Raw genomic sequence first — 23,776 nt, 5'->3', positions numbered from 1 at the left:
GTTTAAATGACACAGCCTCCTTGAGCATTGTTTCTGACCATCTCCATCCCTTAATGGCCACCAAGTACCCATCCTCTGATGGCTACTTCCAGTAGGATCATGCACCATCTCACAAAGCTTGAATCATTTCAAATTGGTTTCTTGAACATGACAATGAGTTCACTGTATTAAAATGTCCCCCACAGTCACCAGATCTCAACCCAATAGAGCATCTTTGGGATGTTGTGGAACAGGAGCTTCGTGCCCTGGATGTGCATCCCACAAATCTCCATCAACTGCAAGATGTTGTCCTATCAATATGGGCCAACATTTCTAAAGAATGCTTTCAACACCTTGTTGAATCAATGCCACGTAGAAATAAGGCAGTTCTGAAGGAGAAAGGGGGTCAAACACATTATTAATATGGTGTTCCTAATAATCCTTTAGGTGAGTGTATACACTGAAAAAAAAAAAAAACTTGGTGTAAAAACAGTTTTCACTCAAAAAATGCGTATACATTTCACAATTACAAAGAAATGGCAAGTAGCATATTGAATGGAACGTGACATTTTTAAGTTCATACATTTTTTTTGTATTTACTTGTAAAAACTCCATTAATCATTGTTTTATTTATAACTTCAGTGTATTGCTTGTTTATAATTAAGTCCTGGCATTATGCATAATGTATTTTCCTTTTATTTTAATATTGGTACTTAGTTTTCACAATCTGTATTTGCCAGTATATTCAATGTAAACTCTTATAGCTATTGTCTGGGCTGCCCCATACTTTTAGTATTCTAATAAATTATTTGAAATAGTTATATTGCATTCCAAGACTTTTTTATGTGTTCCTAAAGAGCATTTGCTCATTGGGAAAAGCAAACTCGTTCACACAATCATTCTGACATCCTGAGCCGATTACGAGGTCGAAAGACAACCTGCAGACGATTAAAAATCACAGCGAGAGGGTTAAAATAAGAATGTTTTATTAAGTTTCATTCTGGCAATTGTCATTCATGATTCGTTTACATGTTTGTAATCATTCTAAGGTAAACACGATTGGTACTGTTGTTGCCAACAATGATAAATGCTTTCGTTCTCACCCGTCTCATTCTCTCCACACAAGCTTGAGTATTTAAAACCTACAAATGTGTATCTAAATGCATATGAAAATGCCAAAATGCGCACACTTTCACAACCCCCTGTAAAGTGCACACTCATAAGACACATACGCAGACACATTTACAGAGACATTCACTCTTGACGTTGTCTGCAGCGTTCTGAGGAATGATTTATTCCATTACTGCACTGAAGCCACGCCCTCTCAATAAGCCCCTCCCTAAATGCCCTCCCAGCCCCGCCCGCCAATATAGACTACAACAATCTCACACTGTCCTATAATAATGACTCTCCTTATAAAGATAACGTACCTATTCAACCGAGCGCAATGGATGAGATTCATTAGATCTGTCTTTCAGTAACTAAGACTCAATTTGCTGGCACATGAACAGCAATAAAGTTCATGAAACGAACATAAATAAACGAAAATAATTTGGCATTAGCAAAGATGAGGAAGGATCCCTCAAGAAAGCAGACACAACTCACAAAGTTCCCAAAAAAGGATCAAATGATCAATAAATAACTCAATAAATTAAGTAAATAAACTAACATACTCAAAGAGCAGTTAAATATGTATCATACAGTAAAAACTAAATCTGCGTCGCAATTCTTCGATATAAAACAGCGAATTGCAGTTTACGACTCGACCGCTCTTACAAAAAATGGCCACTATGCTAATCCGTGGCACCGGCCAATCCAGTGCCTTTCCATGATGACACGTACATACTATAGGAAATAAACGTTTATCTATCCATCTACCGTTAGTTCGGTCCACCTCGATTCTCTTTCATTACGTGCGCAGATATGACGTCCAAACTATTTCGGTCACACAATGTACAAAAGTGATGGTCTCAGACCGATCTCTAGTTTCCGAGTTCACCGACGGAACTGGGAAACTAGAAGGAAAGCGTTCCCATAACAGCTCACAGACAAGTCTCCAGCCTGGGAACTAGCAGAAACAGTAGCCATGCCTCTCTGTGATCGATTCATAAGCCTAACACCTGAACTCAGTCACGGGCAAATGAGATTTATTGATCTCTGGCTGCAGAACTATCGATGACTGACACATATTGCAGTCCGACAGGTATGGGATGTGACAGAATGTTAAGACAGGATCAAGGGTCTCCGGCACTCCTCGAGTCTCTCAGCTGAGATCCACTGACCACTATGACGCTTGTCATATCCATTTGAGCTCGTGTCAATCTTAGTCCATCTCAAGATTTGCCCCAGTCTGGGAAGGTTCATTAGAGACGAGAACGGATGTAGCTAGAGGAAGAGAAGACCTCACCGTCTAACCAGATTAGTTTTCCTCCGCGAGCACGTTTCAGGAGAGTGGACGTTCCATCGCAAAGGCAAAATCTGAAATTGATGCACGTCAGTCTTTATTCCAAAATTGTGGAGACGAAGGCCACTGTTTGGGTGCGGTGGATCTACAATTAGCTCCAGTGTTTAGGGCTCGACTATTGGTTAATCTGTTCTGATTGGATAATCTCCCGCACAGGTTGAACGAAAGGCGAGCGCTCGGAGCTGCTGGCTCAGAAATGTCAGAGAGAAAGAGAGAGAGAGAGAGAGAGAGAGACGGTTGCTAAGACACGAGGAGAGCAGCGAGGAGAAGCGTCGCCACAGTGATTAACAGTCGGTCTCCAGACGGACTGCTGCCGCTGACGCTCTTCTCCAGTTTGGGGATCTCAGGGTTAAACTCATCTGAGAGAGAGAGAGAAGAAAGAAGGAAGGAAGGGAAGAAAGTTAGTGAGCACGTAAAGACTATGTACGCCGCCTCAGAGTAAAGATTTAAACGTATACATTTCATTTTTCTGAAGGAAATTAATACTTTTATTCAGCAAGGATGCATTAAATTGATTAAAAGTGTCAGCAAATGTTACAAAAGATTCTATTTTAAGTAAATGCTGTTCTTTTGAACTTTCAATTAACCCTAAAACCGTATTCTGGACAAATGTGGGCTAAATAGTTTTGATTTATTTTTAAAAAAATACTTCCCTTGATCTGAGCGGTACAAGACTTGGCTACTTTTGCTAGTTTGCCTCCTGAACACACACATTTTTTTTTTTTGACTCAATTCTACAATGTTAAGTGGGTGAAAAAAACTCCTTATTCTTGTATTTGGGTCAAAAATGGGCACCCATAGAAATGAATAGGAAAAACTGTAATTTAGAGCATTCTAAAATAAGCCAAAATAAAACACCAGGCGACAGCAAAGTGACTTTATCTTTAGGTTTTAGCTTTAAGAACTTATTGGAATGATATTTTAATGTAGTTAAAAAATAAAACATAAAAATAAGCATAATTTACAAAGAAAATATGGTACTTTTTGAAGTAAATAAATTCAAAAATACCCCCAAAATTAAAAAAAAAAAACACCATAAATGGAGAGACAAAACTTTATCGAAGACAGTGATGTAACATTTATAATAAATAAAAATTAGGATCACACCTGAGTCCTCTGTGCCCACATTTGTCCACAAGGCAATAAAGTGAATATGGTTTGAGGGATAAGTTATGAAAAAAATGCATGACAGTTTCCACAACAATATTGTTAAAACTTTACAATAAGGCCATGTGTCCACCAAAGCGTTTTTAGCCAGCTGAAAACGCTAGACGCTCTGCTGAAGATGCCGTGCTTTGGGCGCTTGAGAGCGTTTTGACAGCGCAGCGTTTTTTCCGTTGAGACGTTTCGTTGCTATGATACAGAATATCCGCAGCACAGTTTGAGTGTTGTAACAGTCGGTCAGTGTGGTTTAGTGCCGCCCCTCCTCCACTGTGATTGGACGGCTGGGTAAAAAGTGACAGAGATGAGCGCTGCGTTTTATCCAAAGTTGAACATTTTTCAACTCTCGGCGACCAGTAAAAAACGCCGGGTGCTTCAGCGTGAAAAAAACGCTCAGTGCCTCGTTACGCTCATGGCTAGGGTTGGGTATCGAGAATCGAGTATCGATTGGAACCGGGACTAACTTTTCGTTTTTCCCGGAATCGTTCAAAAGTTAAAATTTCAATTCCTAGTTTCGATATTCACAGTCCGCCAAGCGGAAGAAGAAACCGCTGAACAACACCAACGAAGAAGCGTCTACCGGAAGTGTTGGCATAACCGCGCGAGTCGAACATTAGTAGCTTACGTCAGCGGTCCAAAGTGTGGCTTCACTTTTCTAAAAATAATGAAATCTCGGCAAAATTCAAAATTTGTGACAAAAGGAGTATTTCCTTCAGAAAGGATTATTTCCTTCAGAAAGACCGTTGGTTAGCAAGGTTAGCTAAACTTTTTTGACCCTGTCTCTTAAAAGAATCGGAATCGAGAATCGTTAGGAACCGGAATCGAAACAAGGAATCGGAATCGGAATCAGAATCGTTCAAATTCAAACGATACCCAACCCTACTCATGGCGTTTAAAAAACGCGGCGCTCCCATTGAAAACAATTGAAAATATACGCCAGGCGCGTGGAAAAACGCTTTGGTAGACACACGGCCTAAGGTTAATACATTAACAGGAGGTAATGTATTGACTAACATGAACTAACCATAAGCAAGCTGTTCATTGTTTCTTCATGTTAGTTCACAGTGCATTAACTAATGTTAACAAGATTTTAATTTTAAGTATTAAAATACTATTTTAAGAATTAATAAATGCTGTATACATTATTAGTTCATGTTAACTAATGTAGTTAACTAATGTTAACTAACAAACTTTATTGTAAATCGTTACCAAAATGTTAAGCATCACAACTGTTTTCAACATTGTTCATAATAAGTCAGCATATGGCATCTAATTGCTGCCAAGTTATTTAAAATTGTAATAATATTTCATAATATTACTGTTCTTGCTGTATTTTTAATATACTATATTAGGTGAGCATACGAGACTACTTTCAAAAACATTAAAACAAGGTATAATGAGATTTTCTAGGTTATAATATGATTTATTTCTTATTTAAAATTTGATCTCACAATTGCTTGTTTTATCTTTTACCCTGAGGCGCAAACCAATTCCAGATCTATTCTCTAATCGAAATGGGAATATTAGACAGCTGGATTTCCAACATTCCCTCCTGTTTGGGGAACATTTTGTGAAATTAAGAAAACAAAATCTCTCAGTTAACTGTCAATCTCTCATTGAGTAATAGCTAACTTTAGCTCTTCATTTCCATCATGTTAGCTGCTCTTATCAGCAGGGTATTCAAGAGAGGGATAGGAAATTATTGGAAACACAGCGAAGGAATGAGATCACCGTAGGCTGAAACCTGCATCCATTACATGAGCACCATGGCTCAATGTCAGGAACAGCGCAGTCTCATCCCAAGACGTCATATAACTCTTTTGACCATACGTCAACATCCGCCTTTTTAGGGTACCTCGGTTCGATGACGTTATCGGATCCTAAACCTACCCCGTCACCTAACTGACGTTAAAGGTAAAGCGTCAGTTATATGAAGGCCCGGGATCGTCAACTAATCGACGTTTAAGGGTACCCTAAAAAGGCGGATGTTGACGTATGGTCAAAAGACGTCCCAAGACATCAGTTATATGATGACTCAGGAACGCAAGCACTAACCATTAAGCCACCGCGACCAAAAGCTAAAAGTCAAGTTAGACATTGACGGTAAATGATCACCTACTAAACATCACAGAATGATAAAGGATGCAGGGGAAATAACGCTTCCTCTTGGAGTAATGTAATCACCCGCAGCAACTGTAATGGTTTCCCCACAGCCTTCTCTAAATATAAAGAAGATAAAACTCATCCATTCATTTTTCTGTATTATTACTGGCCCTAAAGCTCAATATAACATTCTATGAGGGTTATTGATGAGGAAAATAATCACTTAGAAAAAGAGAAAAGGAGAAATAAAGGCAGGAGAGATAGCGAGAGAGAAACCTTATCTATTAAAACGGGAGATATGATCGTAGAGAAAAGACTTGGAAGGATATCAGACAGAAAAAAACAAAGAAAAAGTGACATTTCTTATCAGCAGCCGCCACGTTGTAGGTTGATAAAGGACGCTCGGGCAGTTAGAGGTTAAACACACTGCTGTGATGGCAGCAGACGTGAGTGAAGACACACAGCTCAATGGACATATCGGCGGAGACGTGTCAACACATCACGGAAATGTCTCGAATTTATTATTCTTGACTAACATAGGCGAAATTCCAACTGGACTGGTTTTGCTGAGCTCTTCTTCGTGCGACAAAGTAGGATGTGCTGCTGGATCAGCATCTTTAGAAGGGCCTGGAACAACAGTCCTGTCAAACAAATATAGTCTTATACCCAAGTGGTTCTTTGGATTTGATGTTGAACATCAACTGCTGATCCAGACTTGTTCTACATCCAAAACAATGCTGTTTATAGCCAAGCTGCCATTGCAAACCAGATTGTTCTGTTCTTAGGGGTAAAAAAGAAGTTGGAAATAGCTTTTCAGCATACTGTTATCAAAGATCCCGACGCCACCTACTCTGCTGAGAGCTGTGTTTAGATGAATATGTAAATATTTGCTGTGCAAAATAATGACAGCGGTGAGAAAACAGTGGTAAAGAGAGCATCTGATCATAGAAATTTATGGATATGTTCCTACGATGCACTCCGGTCAAGTTAAGTCACATTTATTTATACAGTAGCACTTACAATATATACTGTATTGCTTTAAAGGAGTAGTTCACTTTTGAAAAAAACTTTTGCTGAAAATTTACTCACCCCCATGCCATCCAAGATTTCCATGTCTTTCTTTCTTCAGTCGAAAAGAAATTAAGGTTTTTAATGAAAACGTTCCAGGATTTTTCTCCATATAATGGACTTCAGTGGGAACCAGACGGTTCAAGTTCCAAAAGAAACTTTCAGTACAAACTGCAAACTTGTTCAAAGGGCTTTAAATGATTCCAGACGATAAATAAGGGTCTTATCAAGCGAAACGATCGCTCATTTTTTTTTTAAATAACAAAGTTTAAGTTTTATAAGATTAAACGCTCGCCTTGCTCTGTTCTGTGGTGCACGTTCGTGACTCTCCTCTTCGAACTCGTTCAACAAAATGAACAAATCTTTTTCAAAATCATTTCGTTCGTTTCTTTCGCCGAATGAACCAAATGACTCGTAAAAAGATTTGTTCAACAGGAGCGCGTTACAGAACAGAGCAAGGCGAGCGTTTGAGCTTATAAAACGTAAACTTTGTTATTTATTTATAAAACGAGCAATCGTTTCGCTTGATAAGACCCTTATTCATCGTCTGGAATCGTTTAAAGCCCTTTGAACAAGTTTGCAGTTTGTACTTAAAGTTTCTTTTGGAACTTGAACCGTCTGGTTCCCATTGAAGTCCATTATATGGAGAAAAATCCTGGAACGTTTTCATCAAAAACCTTAATTTCTTTTCGACTGAAGAAAGAAAGACATGGACATCTTGGATGACATGGGGGTGAGTAAATTATCAGCAAAAGTTTTTTCAAAAGTGAACTACTCCTTTAAAGCAAGCAGCTTTTCAGTATTAAACATGAAAATGTATAGCTTGTAGCTTTCAATCCTGAATTACAACGCCATATAGCAGCACTCCAGTGTGTTCATGTTTTCATTCGTGATGTCTGACCTCGACGGACTGAAAAGAATAAATGAACAGAAGATTCTCCGTGTCAAAGACGGCGGAGTCTACAGTACGCGCACACCTAACTATTACATCATTACCGTGGGCCAATGGCAGGTCAAAGGATGTCACACCAGTTCAGGTCTTCACTGTTATTATAACCCTGATCCCGACATATTTTTTTTTTACTGTAAATTTTAAATTTACAGTAAAAAAAAAACGGCAGCTAGAAATAACAGCAGCTACCCAGACATAAAACAGTTGCACCATTTTAAATTTTACAAATTTACCATAAAATTACAGTAGAAAAATGTATATTTCATTAACTGAAATAATTTAAATATACCAACATTTTTGCAATGAATAGAACAAACATTCATTTAACAAGATAAGATGTACATAAGTGGAAAAAACTAAGAAGAAACAGTTATTTTAATAGCCTATCAGTCAAATAAAGAGAAAAAAGCACACAAAAGGACTTTAGCTTTTAGCTGTTTCACCTTTTCTGACTGAAACTAGTGTATAAATTCTTTCAGTGGGACCTGGCAAGCTCAAATAAGAAACATCAGGTCTCATGGGTCTTTGGAAGTCTTTTCAGAATAGTGATTATGCAGTGCTTTTTTGACATCCGTAACCCTATCTTTTCATATCGGTTTCATCGAGTATAATCCCTGACTGGAGCACACTATGTCTATATGATGTGTGCTATGCACAGGCTTAAGCAGATTTTTTTTTTGTAATATATATTTTTTTAATGCAGCATCAGCACAAATGATGGTATTATGGAGCTGTTGACAGGAGTAAGTAAAACTTAGTCCTCAAGGCACAAGTTTTTCCCTCCTTAAAATAGGGTGGTTGACCTGTCAGCAATGTGTTTTTTATTAGAAATGGTTTGGGAAAGCTAACAAGATGTTGACAGTTTTAAAAGTAGGAGGATCTGCATACAGAGGGTAATTTGGTTCATATGGTGTGTGTGTGTGTGTGTGTGTCATAATCAGTTTCCATTTTAATGCCGTGTGCATTAACACACATGTACACACATACACAGAGAGAGAGAGAGAGAGAGAGAGAGAGAGATGCCCTACTGCTAGAGTGCTTTTGGATGCCTACGGTGGTGTAAAGTGCCAGGGATTTGTTTAGTTATGTGCTTTAGCAAGGGCATGTGGGCGTTGAGCCAAGCTGTGCATCCTACAGTGTGTCCCGATGATTCTTCCTTTGACCCTGATGTGAACTTGGGTTTCTGAGTATTCGCTGGACATACATTTCAGATGTGCAGTCATAATGCGTCTCACAGTCATTCACAGCTCGATTTCTCAGGATATAAAAACAGCAGTTAAGTGAGGGCGAGAGAGCAAAAATAGAGAGACTGAATAAATGCATTAATTTGTTTATTATCGGCCATCCCCTGGTCACTGGATATTATGGTCATCCAGGCTTTTAAGAGGAATTTCAGATGCTCAAGAGGCAGATTAAATGTGTACTTGCCATATTTGTGAGAACAGATGAACATTTGTGTAACACTTTATGTATGTAAGCCAATGTGTGTAGAAGGTTTCATGCTTGTGTTTGTTTACTCACCGATGTCATGCAGTTTGGGTCTGACAGTGTAGTCAGGGGGACTCTGGTTCGAGTCATCATCTGCATTAGAGACTGTAACAAAGAAAAACATGATCTCAGATCATACAGTTGCCCAAAAAACTATCTGATCACTTAAAGGGGTCATGACATGGATTTTTCATAAATGTTCCTTAAAGGAGTAGTTCACTTTTGAAAAAACTTTTGCTGATAATTTACTCACCCCCATGTCATCCAAGATGTCCATGTCTTTCTTTCTTCAGTCGAAAAGAAATTAAGGTTTTTGATGAAAACATTCCAGGATTTTTCTCCATATAATGGACTTCAGTGGGAACCAGACGGTTCAAGTTCCAAAAGAAACTTTAAGTAAAAACTGCAAACGTGTTCAAAGGGCTTTAAACGATTCCAGACGATGAATAAGGGTCTTATCAAGCGAAACGATCGCTCGTTTTATAAATAAATAACAAAGTTTAAGTTTTATAAGCTCAAACGCTCGCCTTGCTCTGTTATGTAACGCACTCCTGTTCGAACTCGTTCAAATCTTTTTCCGAGTCATTTGGTTCATTCGGTGAACGAAACGAACGAATTGATTCAGAAAAAGATTTGTTCATTTTGTTGAACGAGTTCGAACACGAGTCACGAACGTGCACCACAGAACAGAGCAAGGCGAGCGTTTGATCTTATAAAACTTAAACTTTGTTATTTTTTAAAAAAAAATGAGCGATCGTTTCGCTTGATAAGACCCTTATTTATCGTCTGGAATCGTTTAAAGCCCTTTGAACAAGTTTGCAGTTTGTACTGAAAGTTTCTTTTGGAACTTGAACCGTCTGGTTCCCACTGAAGTCCATTATATGGAGAAAAATCCTGGAACGTTTTCATTAAAAACCTTAATTTCTTTTCATGGACATGGACATCTTGCATGACATGGGGGTGAGTAAATTATCAGCAAAAGTTTTTTGAAAAGTGAACTAATCATTTAAGGTTCACTTATAATGATAATAAAGTTTTTTGCGCAAAAACCAAAACAAATATATATGCGCAGTGCAAAATTGCACTTTAATTGTTCAGCAATTCAGAACACCTTAAATGAACCATCCAAAGGACGCATCAAAGCGAATGTTCTTCATTCTTCCATTTGTCCTGTTGTCCACAGACTCAAGTCCATGGAATATGTCAGAAACTGATCTCACATCTTTTATATTGTATTCAGTGTACACAGCATCAGTGATTATAATGGATCTCTATTTGCTTTTGACGCAACGCTCACATCCATTGTAGACAAATATCAGCCATTAATGGCCTATATGCACGCATAAGTTCCGCATTTGATTCAAGGATGCTCTTCAGTTTCCGGTTGGGGATATTAAAGCGGACGAAAAGTGAGGAGTCTTCCAAATTTACCGTCCTCCCGTCTTTGAAACGAAACTTTCATGCGTTTAGAAGTAATTTTATAAATAGTTATGTTTATTGAATATAATTTTAAAAAGAAGCATAAACACAACGAGGGGTGTCTGTTTTGTCTGTTTTTTTGACTAACGTTTCTTTAGTATAACCATGGAGTATAAAATTCAATATAAATTCTCGGTATTGCATTGGACTCTACGATCGGCGGAAATTATCGAGCATCTTTAGACCTTCACCGGAAATACCACCGTACATAGAGCCCATTGAATGACTGGATGCTAGTGGGCGGGGCCTATGGTGAGATGATGTAAAAATATTAATTGATGTCTTTCTCTGGAGGCATAAGAGTCATATGCAAATGTATTTGCCCATGTGACGTCACAGATCCCACAACATCCAAACAAGCCATTTCTGGAACCTGGTTATATAAATACTTTGTTTATAATGAGGAGGACGTTTTAAGCTATGAAACTTGCAGGATGTTTTAATGGTATAAATACCTCTTACATGTCAAAACATCAAGACAAATTTGATTTCTCATATCATGACCCCTTTAAGGCATACTGTATTTTTCCACTTTCATTCTCTGCATTTTTTTTATATATATATAGTCTTTAATATATAAAGAAAATGCTGCTATAGCATACTTTTTACAGCTAAATGCATTTATTATTTACCTTAATATAGAATTTATATTTTAAAATGTAATTCCTATAGTTACTTCGTATAAACATTACTTGCTCAAACTTTTTTTTGATACATTTTAGGTACAATATATGCAAACAAAAAGCCATTTCAACAAATACACTAGAAAAATATTAGAGATTAATACAGCGCGGGGTTAAACTGAATGTGTTTTGCTCCACACATGCTCTGATCAAAGAGGCCACAGAACGTGTTTGAGCATTAAGTTCTAAAAATAGTTTGCTCACACACACATTAAAACCATCATTATGACCCCTCCTTGCGGTTTACATGCTTTTTTGTTTCCATATGTGTGTGATGATGCTCACCTGTAGAACAGCAGACAAACACCCGCAGTCTTAAACAGTTGTGTCCGTGGTGATGGATTGGTGTAGCTGCAACAACACATGACATCACAAACATTAACCTACTGCCACCTACTGGACAATGGCATGCACTGACACCACTTCTGTAAACACAGTATTCTGAATAGACCATTTCACAAGATGTAAACAACACTGGTCACGAAGCACTTCCTGTTTCAGTTTGTAACCGTTTTCTTTATTTCACATGTAAAGAAAACATCTTAAAGATGTTTGTTTAACTTTTTGATTCAGTTTTAAATGTTCTGTTGGTTGTATTTTATCCCAGCTTTTATGTAGTGTTAAAAAACGGAAACAGGAAGTGCTTCTGGACCAGTGTTGTTTACATCTTGTGAAATGGTCTATACTTTACTATTGGCTTTATGCACAGTTGCACTACTTCCTGAACTTCAGCCAGCAAATTGATTCATTCAGGTGTGCCCGACCTCAGTAGTCACGGCAACGATAATCAGACACACCTGAATTAATCAAGTTTGTCCAATAATGCCAGACAGGAAACAAGGAGCTGGCTGAACTTCAGGAAGTAGTGCAGCTGTGCATATTAGAAGTGAAACAGTAAGTATTATTATGCAATAATAAACATTTCAAATAGTAGAATTCTACATTGCAGTCACATGACCTCTTCATGTAATATGTTAGTGGAGCCAGTCATCATTTTGAAAATAAATGTAATATTTTGCCTTTTTATTTCTATATTTTGTATCAGCCCAATCAAATATTGAGTCAAATATTATGTTAAAAATACTTTTTATCAGGTTCATTAGTCATTAGTATAATGTTTTATCCACAGTTATAGTGCATAGTATAATATAGGAAGTAACAAATGTTTCACCAGGACAAACTAGTATTCTATGCATACTAAAAATCAACAGTATCTACACAAAATACAGATATACTGAAATGTAATGAGGTCATGTGACATGTGAAGATCGTCACTGCTAAATTAATAAATGTAAATATTTAAATGTACAAACACAGCAGATTTAAACATTTTACCACTGCATTTTTAATAAAAAGCTAAAACATGTTACGACTCCATTCCTCGCATCTATACTGGTCTTACCCAAATCCTCCTCTTGAAAGTCCACTTATAATGTTAGTCAATTTCTTGCAGCAAAAACTGCTTTAATTCAATTTCTCATGACCATTTTCTACCCTTACTAAGCGCCATATAGGACGCTTTTGCAAAAGCGTAAATATCCAACACACATGGCACCCTTTAACGTGAAATGAGACGCAGATATATTTGGGCAGAAGGCGCCCCCTAGTGGTCTAACCCTTACCCTACACCATACCTAAACTTAACCATTAACCGAAGCGTCTCATTAGACGTTAAAGGGTGCCATGTGCGTTGGATATTTACGCTTTTGCAAAAGCGTCCTATATGGCGCTTTGGGATGAGAACGCGTTGGTTCAACAGGTTGTTTTTACTACTGTACCTTTAAGTCTTCCATTTGTAAATGATTCACACGAAGAACTGAAATGAGCAGCAACTAGGGTTGGGTAACATTTGAATTTGAACGATTCTGATTCCGATTCCGATTCCTTGTTTCGATTCCGGTTCCTAACGATTCTCGATTCCGATTCTTTTAAGAGGCAGGGTCAAAAAAGTTTAGCTAACTTTGCTAACCAACGGCTTTCTGAAGGAAATAATCCTTTCTGAAGGAAATACTACTTTTGTCACAAATTTTGCATTTTGCCGAGATTTCGTTATTTTTAGAAAAGTGAAGCCACACTTTGGATCGCCGACGTAAGCTACTCATGTTCGACTCGCGTGGTTATGCCAACACTTCCGCTAGACGCTTATTCGGTGGTGTTGTTCAGCGGTTTCTTCTTCTTCGGCTCGGCGGACTGTGAATATCGAAACTAGGAATCGAAATTTTGAACGATTCCGGGAAAAACGAAAAGTTAGTCTCGGCTCCAATCGATACTCGATTCTCGATACCCAACCCTAGCAGCAACCTGGTGAGATCGCTTTAGAGTGTGTCTATTACGTAGTACATTAAACTCTTTATTTCAAAAGAATAATCCACAGCAAATGTCATGTATCTAAGCCAAAGCTCCTTCTGCTGAGAACAAACACTAAATAAATAACACCGATCAAAGCAGATACGGTGTCCGTTTATTAAATGATCCATTTCCCCAAGCTGCAGATACCATCTTAGATTGATGAATTGGCTCTAAACGAACTCCCCTGGGCCAAGACAAAGATAACGCTTCTTGTTTTCAGGTTGATAAACACATGGGCCACATTATCATACAAATGTTTGAGTGTGATATCATTTTTCAATACCAATGGTTGTCATACAATCGCTAATAACCTGCCTACAGACCTCACTAATGAAGACGACTGTTAGCATTAGCCGAGACATGCATCAGAAAATCACCATTAGCAATGCTCTATTAACACTCAGTTTATAGCCTGCATTGGAAAGTTTTCGATCACAAAGCGGGTGCGCTCTAATTGCTAGTGACTGACCCAAATGCCAAAAAGACTGATGATCGGCGGCCTCCCGTAACGTCCGTTTCCCGATAACAAGGTTCTTTTGAATGGCGAAGCTGTCACCATTTCACCAACAAGGCAGTTTTGAGAGCAAATGGACTGCTGGGAAAGATGCACTTGAGCTTGTCATTAAGAGCTTTATTTTATTCTCAGTTGTGATTTGGAAAAAAAAAAATATGAATGAAACATTGTTGTGTTTGAAATAACTCGCTGCCTTTCTTCAAACTACTGCTTCGTAACAACAAAGCCCTTTAAAGACGATCACTGGGGTCGCAAATTGTTTTCTTAACGAGTTTCTGCATCTGTATGACTTATCTGTAACCATCCACATAATGGTGCTCCGCTCACACAGAAAGTTCTCACTTCTTTTATTCGCAACTCAAAAAACTCCATGACAGGAAGGGCTCTGATTGGCTCAGAGGTACAATCGCCACATCATGAAAGGGAGGATCCCCTTGAACAAAGCACTAAACCTCCATCTGCTCCCCAGTATGCCTCTCCCTAATAACCTTTTCTGTTAGTCGAGTTTGGATGAAGTATGCCTACTGCAAACTGGAACTTGCTGGTAAAAGAACACTTGAATGGATTAATAATACAAGTTCTATGGACAGCGTGAGGGGCGTGCTGTCAATAACCACATGAAATAATTTCAATTTGCGCCTGAGTTTGTTGACAGAAATCCACTTGTAATTGTGCCCATTGTAAACTTGTTTTCACAAACATTTTATGTGACAGCGTGCCATTAGCTTTCCATCTACATACGTACAGTATTCCTATGCAAATGTTGGGATCCTGCATAAAAATGACAAATACTAATTTCCAGAATGTGAACATCATATACACTCGCTTGAGATGTAAAAAAAAAAAAAATGTAAACTTTTATTTAGTTGGTCAACGATGCGAAACTGTAATTGTGGACAAATGTGGGCACAGAGAATTTTTATTTATTATAAATGATATATCACTGTCTTTGATAAAGTTTTGTCTACATTTTTGGTGTTTTTTATTTTTATTTTGGGGGTAATTTTTGAATTTATTTACTTCAAAAAGTACCATATTTTCTATGTAAATTATTCTTATTGTTTTTTTTTATTTATTTTTTATTTTTTAACTACATTAAAATATCATTCCAATAAGTTCTTAGAGCTAAAACCTAAATATGTGACTTTGCTGTCACCTGGTGTCTTATTTTGGCTTATTTTAGAATGCTCTAAACTACAGATTTTCCCATTCATTTCTATGGATGCCCATTTTTGACCCAAATACAAGATTAAGGAGGGGTTTTTTTTCCACACACTTAGCATTGTAGAATTGAGTAAAAAAAAAAAGTGTGTGTTCAGGAGGCAAACTTAGTTAAAGCCAAGTCTTGTACCGCTCAGATCAAGGGAAGTATTTTTAAAAAATAAATCAAAACTATTTTGCCCACATTTGTCCAGAATACGGTATTAGGGTTAAAGTTCTAAGAGGTCAGGTCTCTATATTTCCTATATTTAGAGGTCTGGACAATACTTTTTTTGAAGTATGGAATACATACTTTGTACAAGAAAAACACCTAAACACTGAAATTATTGATCAAAGATGACGTCTAAGAATTTTTAGCAATGTTGACCAAAAAAAAGTTAATATTTCTCCCAACTGGATGTGAATAGAAAAAGATAAGATCAGATGTTTTATCAGGATATTTGTATTTTTATATATATATACATTTAGACACAAGTATGGCACACAGAAGGCCTTTGGACTGAGAAAGCATACTGGGTTTACCTAGAAACAAATGACTAAAATCAAACAATGCACATACTGTAATCTAATAATCACAACTCTCATCATCAGGACAAAAAGTTAACTAGTACATTTTTCCAAATTACAACATTGTTTATTATGAAATGCTCTTATATGCGGATTAATAATGCTATTGCTAACTGAATGGGAAAAAAACTGTCACCAAGCATGCATTAACTTCCTGGATTAGACTCGGAGCCATCTGTATGACAGATAAAAATAATAGTATTTTCTGCATTCTCGTGTTCTGCAGCGTTTTAGGAATCTATTTTACAGCTCCTGTTGTTAAAATAACCGCGTCATGCATCTCTTAATGTGGCGCTTTATGTCTCCAGTACAGTGGAAAGGGCTTGAATGAAGCGCGTTTGGCTCTAGATACAAATATTAGAGGGTGTAGCGCCGAATGATCATTAGTGTAAATGAACCTGAACGCCTGAGCAGCACCGTTGTTTTGACTCGCTGCTCATTTTAAACTGCAGAAACAGTAAAATGGCGCAATTATGTCCAGATGGACGCAGGCTCATAGACCGCCGTCCGCCATCTGAATAACACTGACATAAAGCATCTACAGCAGATTGCTAGCGAAAATGTAATCCTTCAAAGCGTCTTTTAGTGTTTTTAATAAAAGTGGCTTCCCATTTAGGCTTCTATTTTGGGCCAATTTCCCCAACAGTAACGATTTTGTTCTCTTGAAGACACGGAATGGAACTGCTTCAAATTGTTTACTTGCATATATTTAGTTAAATAAATGACTCATTTGCATAAATTACATTTGCACTGATACTATCCATTGAGCTTAATTAGTTTTTAAAGGTTCACTCAGGCATTTTTTTGAAATGATTAAGATAAAGCAATTAGCATTTGGTTGGTCTTGTGATCTGGTTATTTTATTAGGCAATTAGGTTTATTAGGTATGACTCATGCCAGTATATATGATTTAATATACTCAATTACTATTCATTTTTAAAATAAATAAAACTGTACATCGTGCACATTTAAATAAAACCTAAATAATGGTGATTTATCAAATACTCACATATATAGTAGTACTCATGACCAACGTTGAATTCATAGCCTAGTGAGAAGGCGCTGTAACGCTGGAATTTCTCCGAGAACTTAATTGGCGCGTGGGGGGCGTGCGGCCGGTTGCACTCCCAGCGCTTGAAGCCCATCTGTGGGTCGCAGGTGCGGTAACCTCGGTAACTGACCATGTAGAGAACGTACTGCTCGGCAACCCCGCGCTCTAGCGCCCCCCGCTGGCTCTGGTTGTAGTGTGGACAGTAGATGTCCAGGTAGTCGTTCACGGTGACCTGTACGGTGTAGCCCTCACTCCGCAAGCTAAAAGAAAGAGAGAGGAAGGACAAAAACATTATTATAAAGATTACAGTGTTTTTCAAATGGCATCAGTCATATATACTTTGTATTTTAGATTTAGGGGAAGATTTATCTCATTGACCTTTCAAAAACGTGTAAGTCCTGCTTGAATGAAAAAGCAGTTATATTGCAATGCTTTGCCACAGCACATTAAACCGAATCATTTTTCATGCTTAATGTGCGCAACGCCTTGATCAAACAACAGGGGGCAGTGTTTCATTTCACAGCCGCCCTTCTCATTTGAGTCCCTTTGTCCCGCACAAGCTCACACAGGAAAAAAAAGCATGCTAATACACACACTTGCGCGCTTCTAGGTCAGGTCCCGCAGGAGATTATTATTCAATTACAAAACGAGGATCAGAAATGTCACCCACTCCTTCTCCGTTCCTCTTCCCGCTATTCCGCTAACCCCTTTCTCCTCGGTTTCCGTGTCTTTCTTTGCAAATCCTTTTTCTTTTTTTACACACTTTCAGTACTACAACATGCAGTGCTGTTTTTTTTCCTGCTTTCTAAAATGCGCATTATTCACGTGTCCTCTTTGTAGTTCCGCCGCTCCTCCTTTACTCACCGTTTCTGCAGTTTTTCCTACTGCTTTTTCCCCCTCTTTTTTAATCAGTGTCTTTCTTAGCCTTTTATCAATACACAACAGATGGCAATCACATCCTTGATTAGGGATTTCTCTCTCTCCTGCTCACACACACGCAGACTGAATGAAAGATTTTTTTTTTTTTTTTTTTGTCATGCAGTGTGTTTTGGGGAGGGATGCTTCAAAGCTGCTATATTTAGGGAGAGGGTGCAGGCAAGGAGAGGAAGAGAGAAAGATAACGGGGGAAGATAAAAGTGTAAGGAAAGATGAAATGAGTGCAGAAAAACAAAGAGAGGAGCAGAATTGGGACGGCGATGTACCAGGCTGACACTCCTGAAGATGATGTTGTGGTGTGTGTGTGTGTGGTGTGGGGGGTGATAGGGGTCAGGTTTTACCTACAGTACACTGCAGGGACCAAATCTCGCCAAAAGGAGAGTAAAATCTAAAATGTCACATTGTGAGCACCTGCCAATAGCTCCCATGAGGAATATGGCTTAATAAACATACTAAAATACATCTCATAAAATTAGTTGACTGATCAGATTGTAGATCTGTTCACTTGGTTCAGAGCAACAACAAAAAAATAAATATATATATATATATATATATATATATATATATTAGGGCTGTGGAAAAGTTAATTGCGATTAATCGCATCCAAAATAAAAGTCTGTGTTTACATAATATATTTGTGTGTGCTGTATATAATTATTTTTTATATATAAATACACACACATGCATGTATATATTTAAGAATTATTTGCGCTTAAATTCTGTATATATTTATAAATGCATAATCTATATTATATAAATATAAATAATTTATATATGAATAACACATTTTATTAAATATATACATGCATGTGTGTGTATTTATATATACAAAATAATTATATACAGCACACACAAATATATTATGTAAACACAGACTTTTATTTTGGATGCGATTAATCGCAATTAAGTTTTGCACAGCCCTAATATATATATATATATATATATATATATATAGTATATAGTATATATATATATATATATATATATATATATATATATATATATATATATATATATATAATTTAGTCCTGGTCCGCTTAGCATTCACTCTAAAAAAATATTGTTGGTTTAACTTAAAAAAGTAAGTAACCTAGTTGCCTTAAAATTTTAAGTTGATTGAACTGGAAAAAGTGAGTTAAGACAATAAATACAATGAAAAACTCAAAATAATAAGTTATCTCAACTAAATAAATTATTTAAGTTGATTTGACAAAAGAAAAAATGTTGTGATAACAAATCTTGAAAATATATATATTTTTTTACAGTGTTCACATTGGCATTTTAAGTTAACACCAAACCTAAAGGCATAGGGATATGTTCACAACCTAATTGGTCGTCTTTGATCATGTGAATTTTGCGAGGGAACTTACCGAACATCCAAAACAATGCTGTGTGCTGGCCTACATGTTTGTTGCCTACGTATAATGTTATTTTGATCAGCTGGGAACCCGTGAAGAGCTTATTAAATGTGTAAAGAAGTCAAAACAGCGGCAGGAATCCATCCATCACGCACACAAACAAAGCTCTGCTGCGAGGAAGACACGGTTCTGATGCCTGTACCGAACTGTGATGGGCGACATCACGACTATGACGAGAAAAAAACAGGTAAGCTTGAACATTCTGTCCTTTTTGGGGTCGTATCTTGTGACATCATGTCCTGTTTTGGGACGTTTACATGTCTTTGGTCCATGTCGTGCTCATATTTCAGTCAAACCACACCAGGGTTCGTTTGGAAGCGGACGAGACTCATCATTTCAGAGGTCTCGCTCTACTAGTTACACTTATTCAAATAAACCGCACTAAAAGACCAATCGCACCAGGGTTTGTTTTATTCGAACCAAACATGCCAAGTGTTAAACAAAGCAGCAGCTCAAATATATTAGAGCTTTGATTTGCTGAACATTTTGATCACTCCATAATTTTCATTCTAAAATGTGGAAAATTGTCATAATTAGGTGTGCTCACACTTTTGACTGATAGTAATAGATATTTACCTTGAGGATAAAACGTAAGGTATCTAAATCTGAAGTTGAAAGTGCAAATTAGACCTCTCTACAAAACTCTGCTCTCTACAGAAATGCCATCAAACTTGGACATATAAAAGGAAGAAATGAGTTTCTGGTTGAGTAGTTTTGTGATTGGCTACAAATGTTGGGCATTTCCCTCAACTCTACCATCTAGAACTCTTACAGAAATGAGTGTGAATTGTCAAGACACCAGCACATCAGATTTCTGTCAGTTAATAGGGACATTTATGTGCGGCACATTTAAAAGATACATACAAGTTGACTTATATAGTAAAAATATATTATTAAAAAACTTTCTTTATGGGTATGGTTAGGGTTAATGTATTCTAGTAATTATAATTTACTGTAAACAAAATAGTGTAAATTATATATATATATATATATATATATATATATATATATATATATATATATACACTCTAAAAAATGCTAATGGCTGGGTTTGTCCATATTTTACCCAAAATTGGGTTAAAACAACCCAGCATTTTTTAGAGTATACAAAATATATGCATCACATTTCCCCCTTTAGATTGAATGAGGTTAAAGAAAAAAGCACACCCAAAAATGAAAGTAATTACAGAATGAACCTCCACGTCACATTTCAACCCCGAGACTTTCAAAACCTGTTTAGTGGTCATTTTTCTCGACACAATTAATCCCTCGGCAGACTGAATCTTTCAAAAAGGCACCCTAAAATAATCATAAAAATGGTCTGTACGACTCACCCAGTGAGATGTTAACGGCTGTGAGCGGATGAGTAAGTCCTGAGTGAGAATTCACGATCCACATCAAACAATTCATTGAAAAGAATGAAATACAATCCCTACTTCTCTCAAAAACTCACATGAACATTTACATGAGAGCTAAGAAAGATTTCAAGGGAATCACTTAAATTTCAATCTGTTCCTCCTCACACAAAGCTATCATTTGACTTATTACTTTTGCATCCATTTTAAAGCTTGCAAGCTTCATTTCCCCATAATTACACGAAGAGCGACACAGCGCAGTTCCTCAAAATTTATTTAGTTGCACAGTACAAAAAGAAGTCTTCTAAACTAGTTTGGAAAGATTAGGGTAACCAGATGACAGAATTACACTTTTATGGCCGGGTGAACTATCCCTTGAGATTTGTGTGAGATTCTGCAGTCTTAAAGGATTAGTTCACTTTTGAAAAAACTTTTGCTGATAATTTACTCACCCCCATGTCATCCAAGATGTCCATGTCTTTCTTTCCTCAGTCAAAAAGAAATTTAGGTTTTTGATGAAAATATTCCAGGATTTTTCTCCATATAATGGACTTCAATGGGAACCGGATGGTTCAGGTCCAAAAGATAGTGTTAATAACAGTTTCAGATGCAGCTTCAAATGTCTTTAAACGACACCAGACGATGAATAAGGGACTTATCATGCGAAACGATCGGTTATTTCAAAGCTTATTCCAAAAATGTAACTTTTATAAGGACAAATGCTAGCCTTTCTCCATTCTGTGAGGCGTGTTTGCAACGTCACGTAGTACGTAATTACGTTCAAAACGTCACGGGTGACGTAGCCGAAAGTACAGAGTCAGTGTTTACAAATTGAACGCATAGGTTGAACGTGAAAACTAACTCAAACGCCGTTTACAAAAAAAGGAATTAAAAGGTAAAACAACGATGTCGGACGATTTTGATTCTGTACTTCCGGCTACGTCGCCCGTGACCTTTTAAACGTAATTACGTACTACGTGACGTTGCAAACGCGCCTCACAGAATGGAGAAAGGCTAGCATTTGTCCTTAGAAAAGTTACATTTTTGGAATAAGCTTTGAAATAACCGATCGTTTCGCATGATAAGACCCTTATTCATCGTCTGATATCGTTTAAAGACATTTGAAGCTCCATCTGAAACAGTTATTAACTGTCTTTTGGACCTTGAACCATCCGGTTCCCATTGAAGTCCATTATATGGAGAAAAATCCTGGAATGTTTTCATCAAAAACCTAAATTTCTTTTCGACTGAGGAAAGAAAGACATGGACATCTTGGATGTCATGGGGGTGAGTAAATTATCAGCAAAAGTTTTTTCAAAAGTGAACTACTCCTTTAAATAACTAATGTGTATGTGTCTTCCTGATCAAGAACAATAAATTACAGATTCATTGTGTCCCACATCAGTGTGCGTTTATGCTCTTTATGCTCTCAATGTACATGCAGGTGAAGTGTTACCCAACTATATGTCTGCCTCATGACACACACAGACAAGAGAGAGAGATGGAGCGCTCCACAGGGATGTGCACATGTATTGAAGTGTGAAAACGGAGTAATGGTTTTCCCTCTTCCTCTCTTTTCTCACTTTCCCATTCTGCTGTCTCATCATCACTCTCTTTTCAGGCAGGAAAACCTTGTTAGTTCGAAGGCAAAGCGGAAGGGAGTGAGCGAAAGAGAGAGAGAGCTGGTAGATGAGGAATAAAAGTGATAGATAGAAGCAACGTATCCAGCTAATAATCGTCTGAGAATACAATAAACAGCCGTCAGCATAAAATGCTTCAGGGCCAAACCCACACTAACAGCTGAAGAAAAACTTTTGCACAGTTTATCCATCGAGGCATATTACAGATATATTCCAGTGGTAAGACGGTTTTACATTTTTAGTGAGGGCATTTACTTTTCTAAAAACTAAAAATAATAATAAAATGACTGGTCTTTGGCAGACTTTTAATTGAAAAGTACATTGACAAAAAAAATAAATACCTGGAAGAATAATAATATAGCCGGCTGAACTCAAAACCGTGTAATCTGCATTTGCATCGTATGTTTGTGCTAACGGCTCCAACCTGGTCTGTAATTGTGGATATTTATTACGCTGCTGTCTACAGTATGTCAGCTAAATTACACTGCAATACACTTGCCTGACAAACAAGTAACGCATACTATTATATGCTATACAACTACCAATTACATACATGCTTCATACAGATGAATGATTAAGACCTTGCCATCCCTTAAAACGCATTCATCACACTAACGATCTTTCAGCTCTATAAAACTCCATAACATGCATCCCAAAATATTTCATTTAGTCAACGCCAGGCTTCACACATCACTATATGTTTTTATCACAGAACCCCAGCTCTGTGCACAGTTTGCTTCAGAGCTTTAAACATTGCAAAAATGGTATCTGACGCAGTCTTGGATGGCTATTACTGTGATGGATTCCCTGTAAAAGGTTAAAGCTATAACACAGAAAATTCACTCCCGGGGGCAATCCGTGAATGATTCACATGGGTGGATCGAGAGACAGCGTGAGAGAGACAGTGAGATGAAGAGAGAGACAGGAAGATTCTCAAAAATCTACTGTACATATTCTAAAGAATCCTTTAGTGGTAATAGTTGAAACTTGAGAACCTAAACGCTTTGGGTATAAAGCCACACATAATGTCCAAATTGGACTTTAACTGCACCTTAATGGGTTTCTAAGCATCAGCATTCACACAGCGATTTACAGCAACAAAGTTAAATTGCGTGACAGAAGATGTCGTCAATTCAATGCGCTTGAGCAGTGTTTAACTTTATGCAAATAAGCAGTGTTGGGGAAAGTTACTTTGAAATGTTATGTGTTACAATACTGTGTTACTCTCTAAAAAGGAAATAATTGCGTTACTTAGTTACTTTTTATTGTGCGTTACTTTTCTCACCTGGGATAGGCTTATTTTTTTTCTAACTTATATTTTTGGCTAATGTAAAGGCCCTTTCACGTC

At 37.3% G+C, this 23,776-nt stretch overlaps 1 protein-coding gene across 1 annotated transcript in view; it reads right to left on the bottom strand.

Moving 5' to 3' along the window:
• Positions 1-948: 948 nt before the first annotated feature.
• Positions 949-23,776, bottom strand: part of efna3a (ephrin A3a) — a 136,102-nt gene continuing 113,274 nt past the window's right edge. The window contains exons 2-5 of the mRNA XM_089122846.1: positions 17,038-17,339; positions 11,663-11,728; positions 9,249-9,320; positions 949-2,802 (exon numbers count right to left, since the gene is read on the bottom strand). Of these exons, the coding sequence (XP_088978972.1) occupies positions 2,684-2,802; positions 9,249-9,320; positions 11,663-11,728; positions 17,038-17,339 (559 nt within the window). The 3' untranslated portion in view covers positions 949-2,683. The remainder of the gene's footprint in view (positions 2,803-9,248; positions 9,321-11,662; positions 11,729-17,037; positions 17,340-23,776) is intronic.

This window comes from Pimephales promelas, chromosome 18, assembly GCF_988280905.1.
Source record: "Pimephales promelas chromosome 18, fPimPro1.hap1.1, whole genome shotgun sequence".
NCBI lineage: Eukaryota > Metazoa > Chordata > Actinopteri > Cypriniformes > Leuciscidae > Pimephales > Pimephales promelas.
The sequence above is the reverse complement of the archived record's forward strand: the minus strand, read 5'-3'. Positions and strand labels throughout refer to the sequence as shown.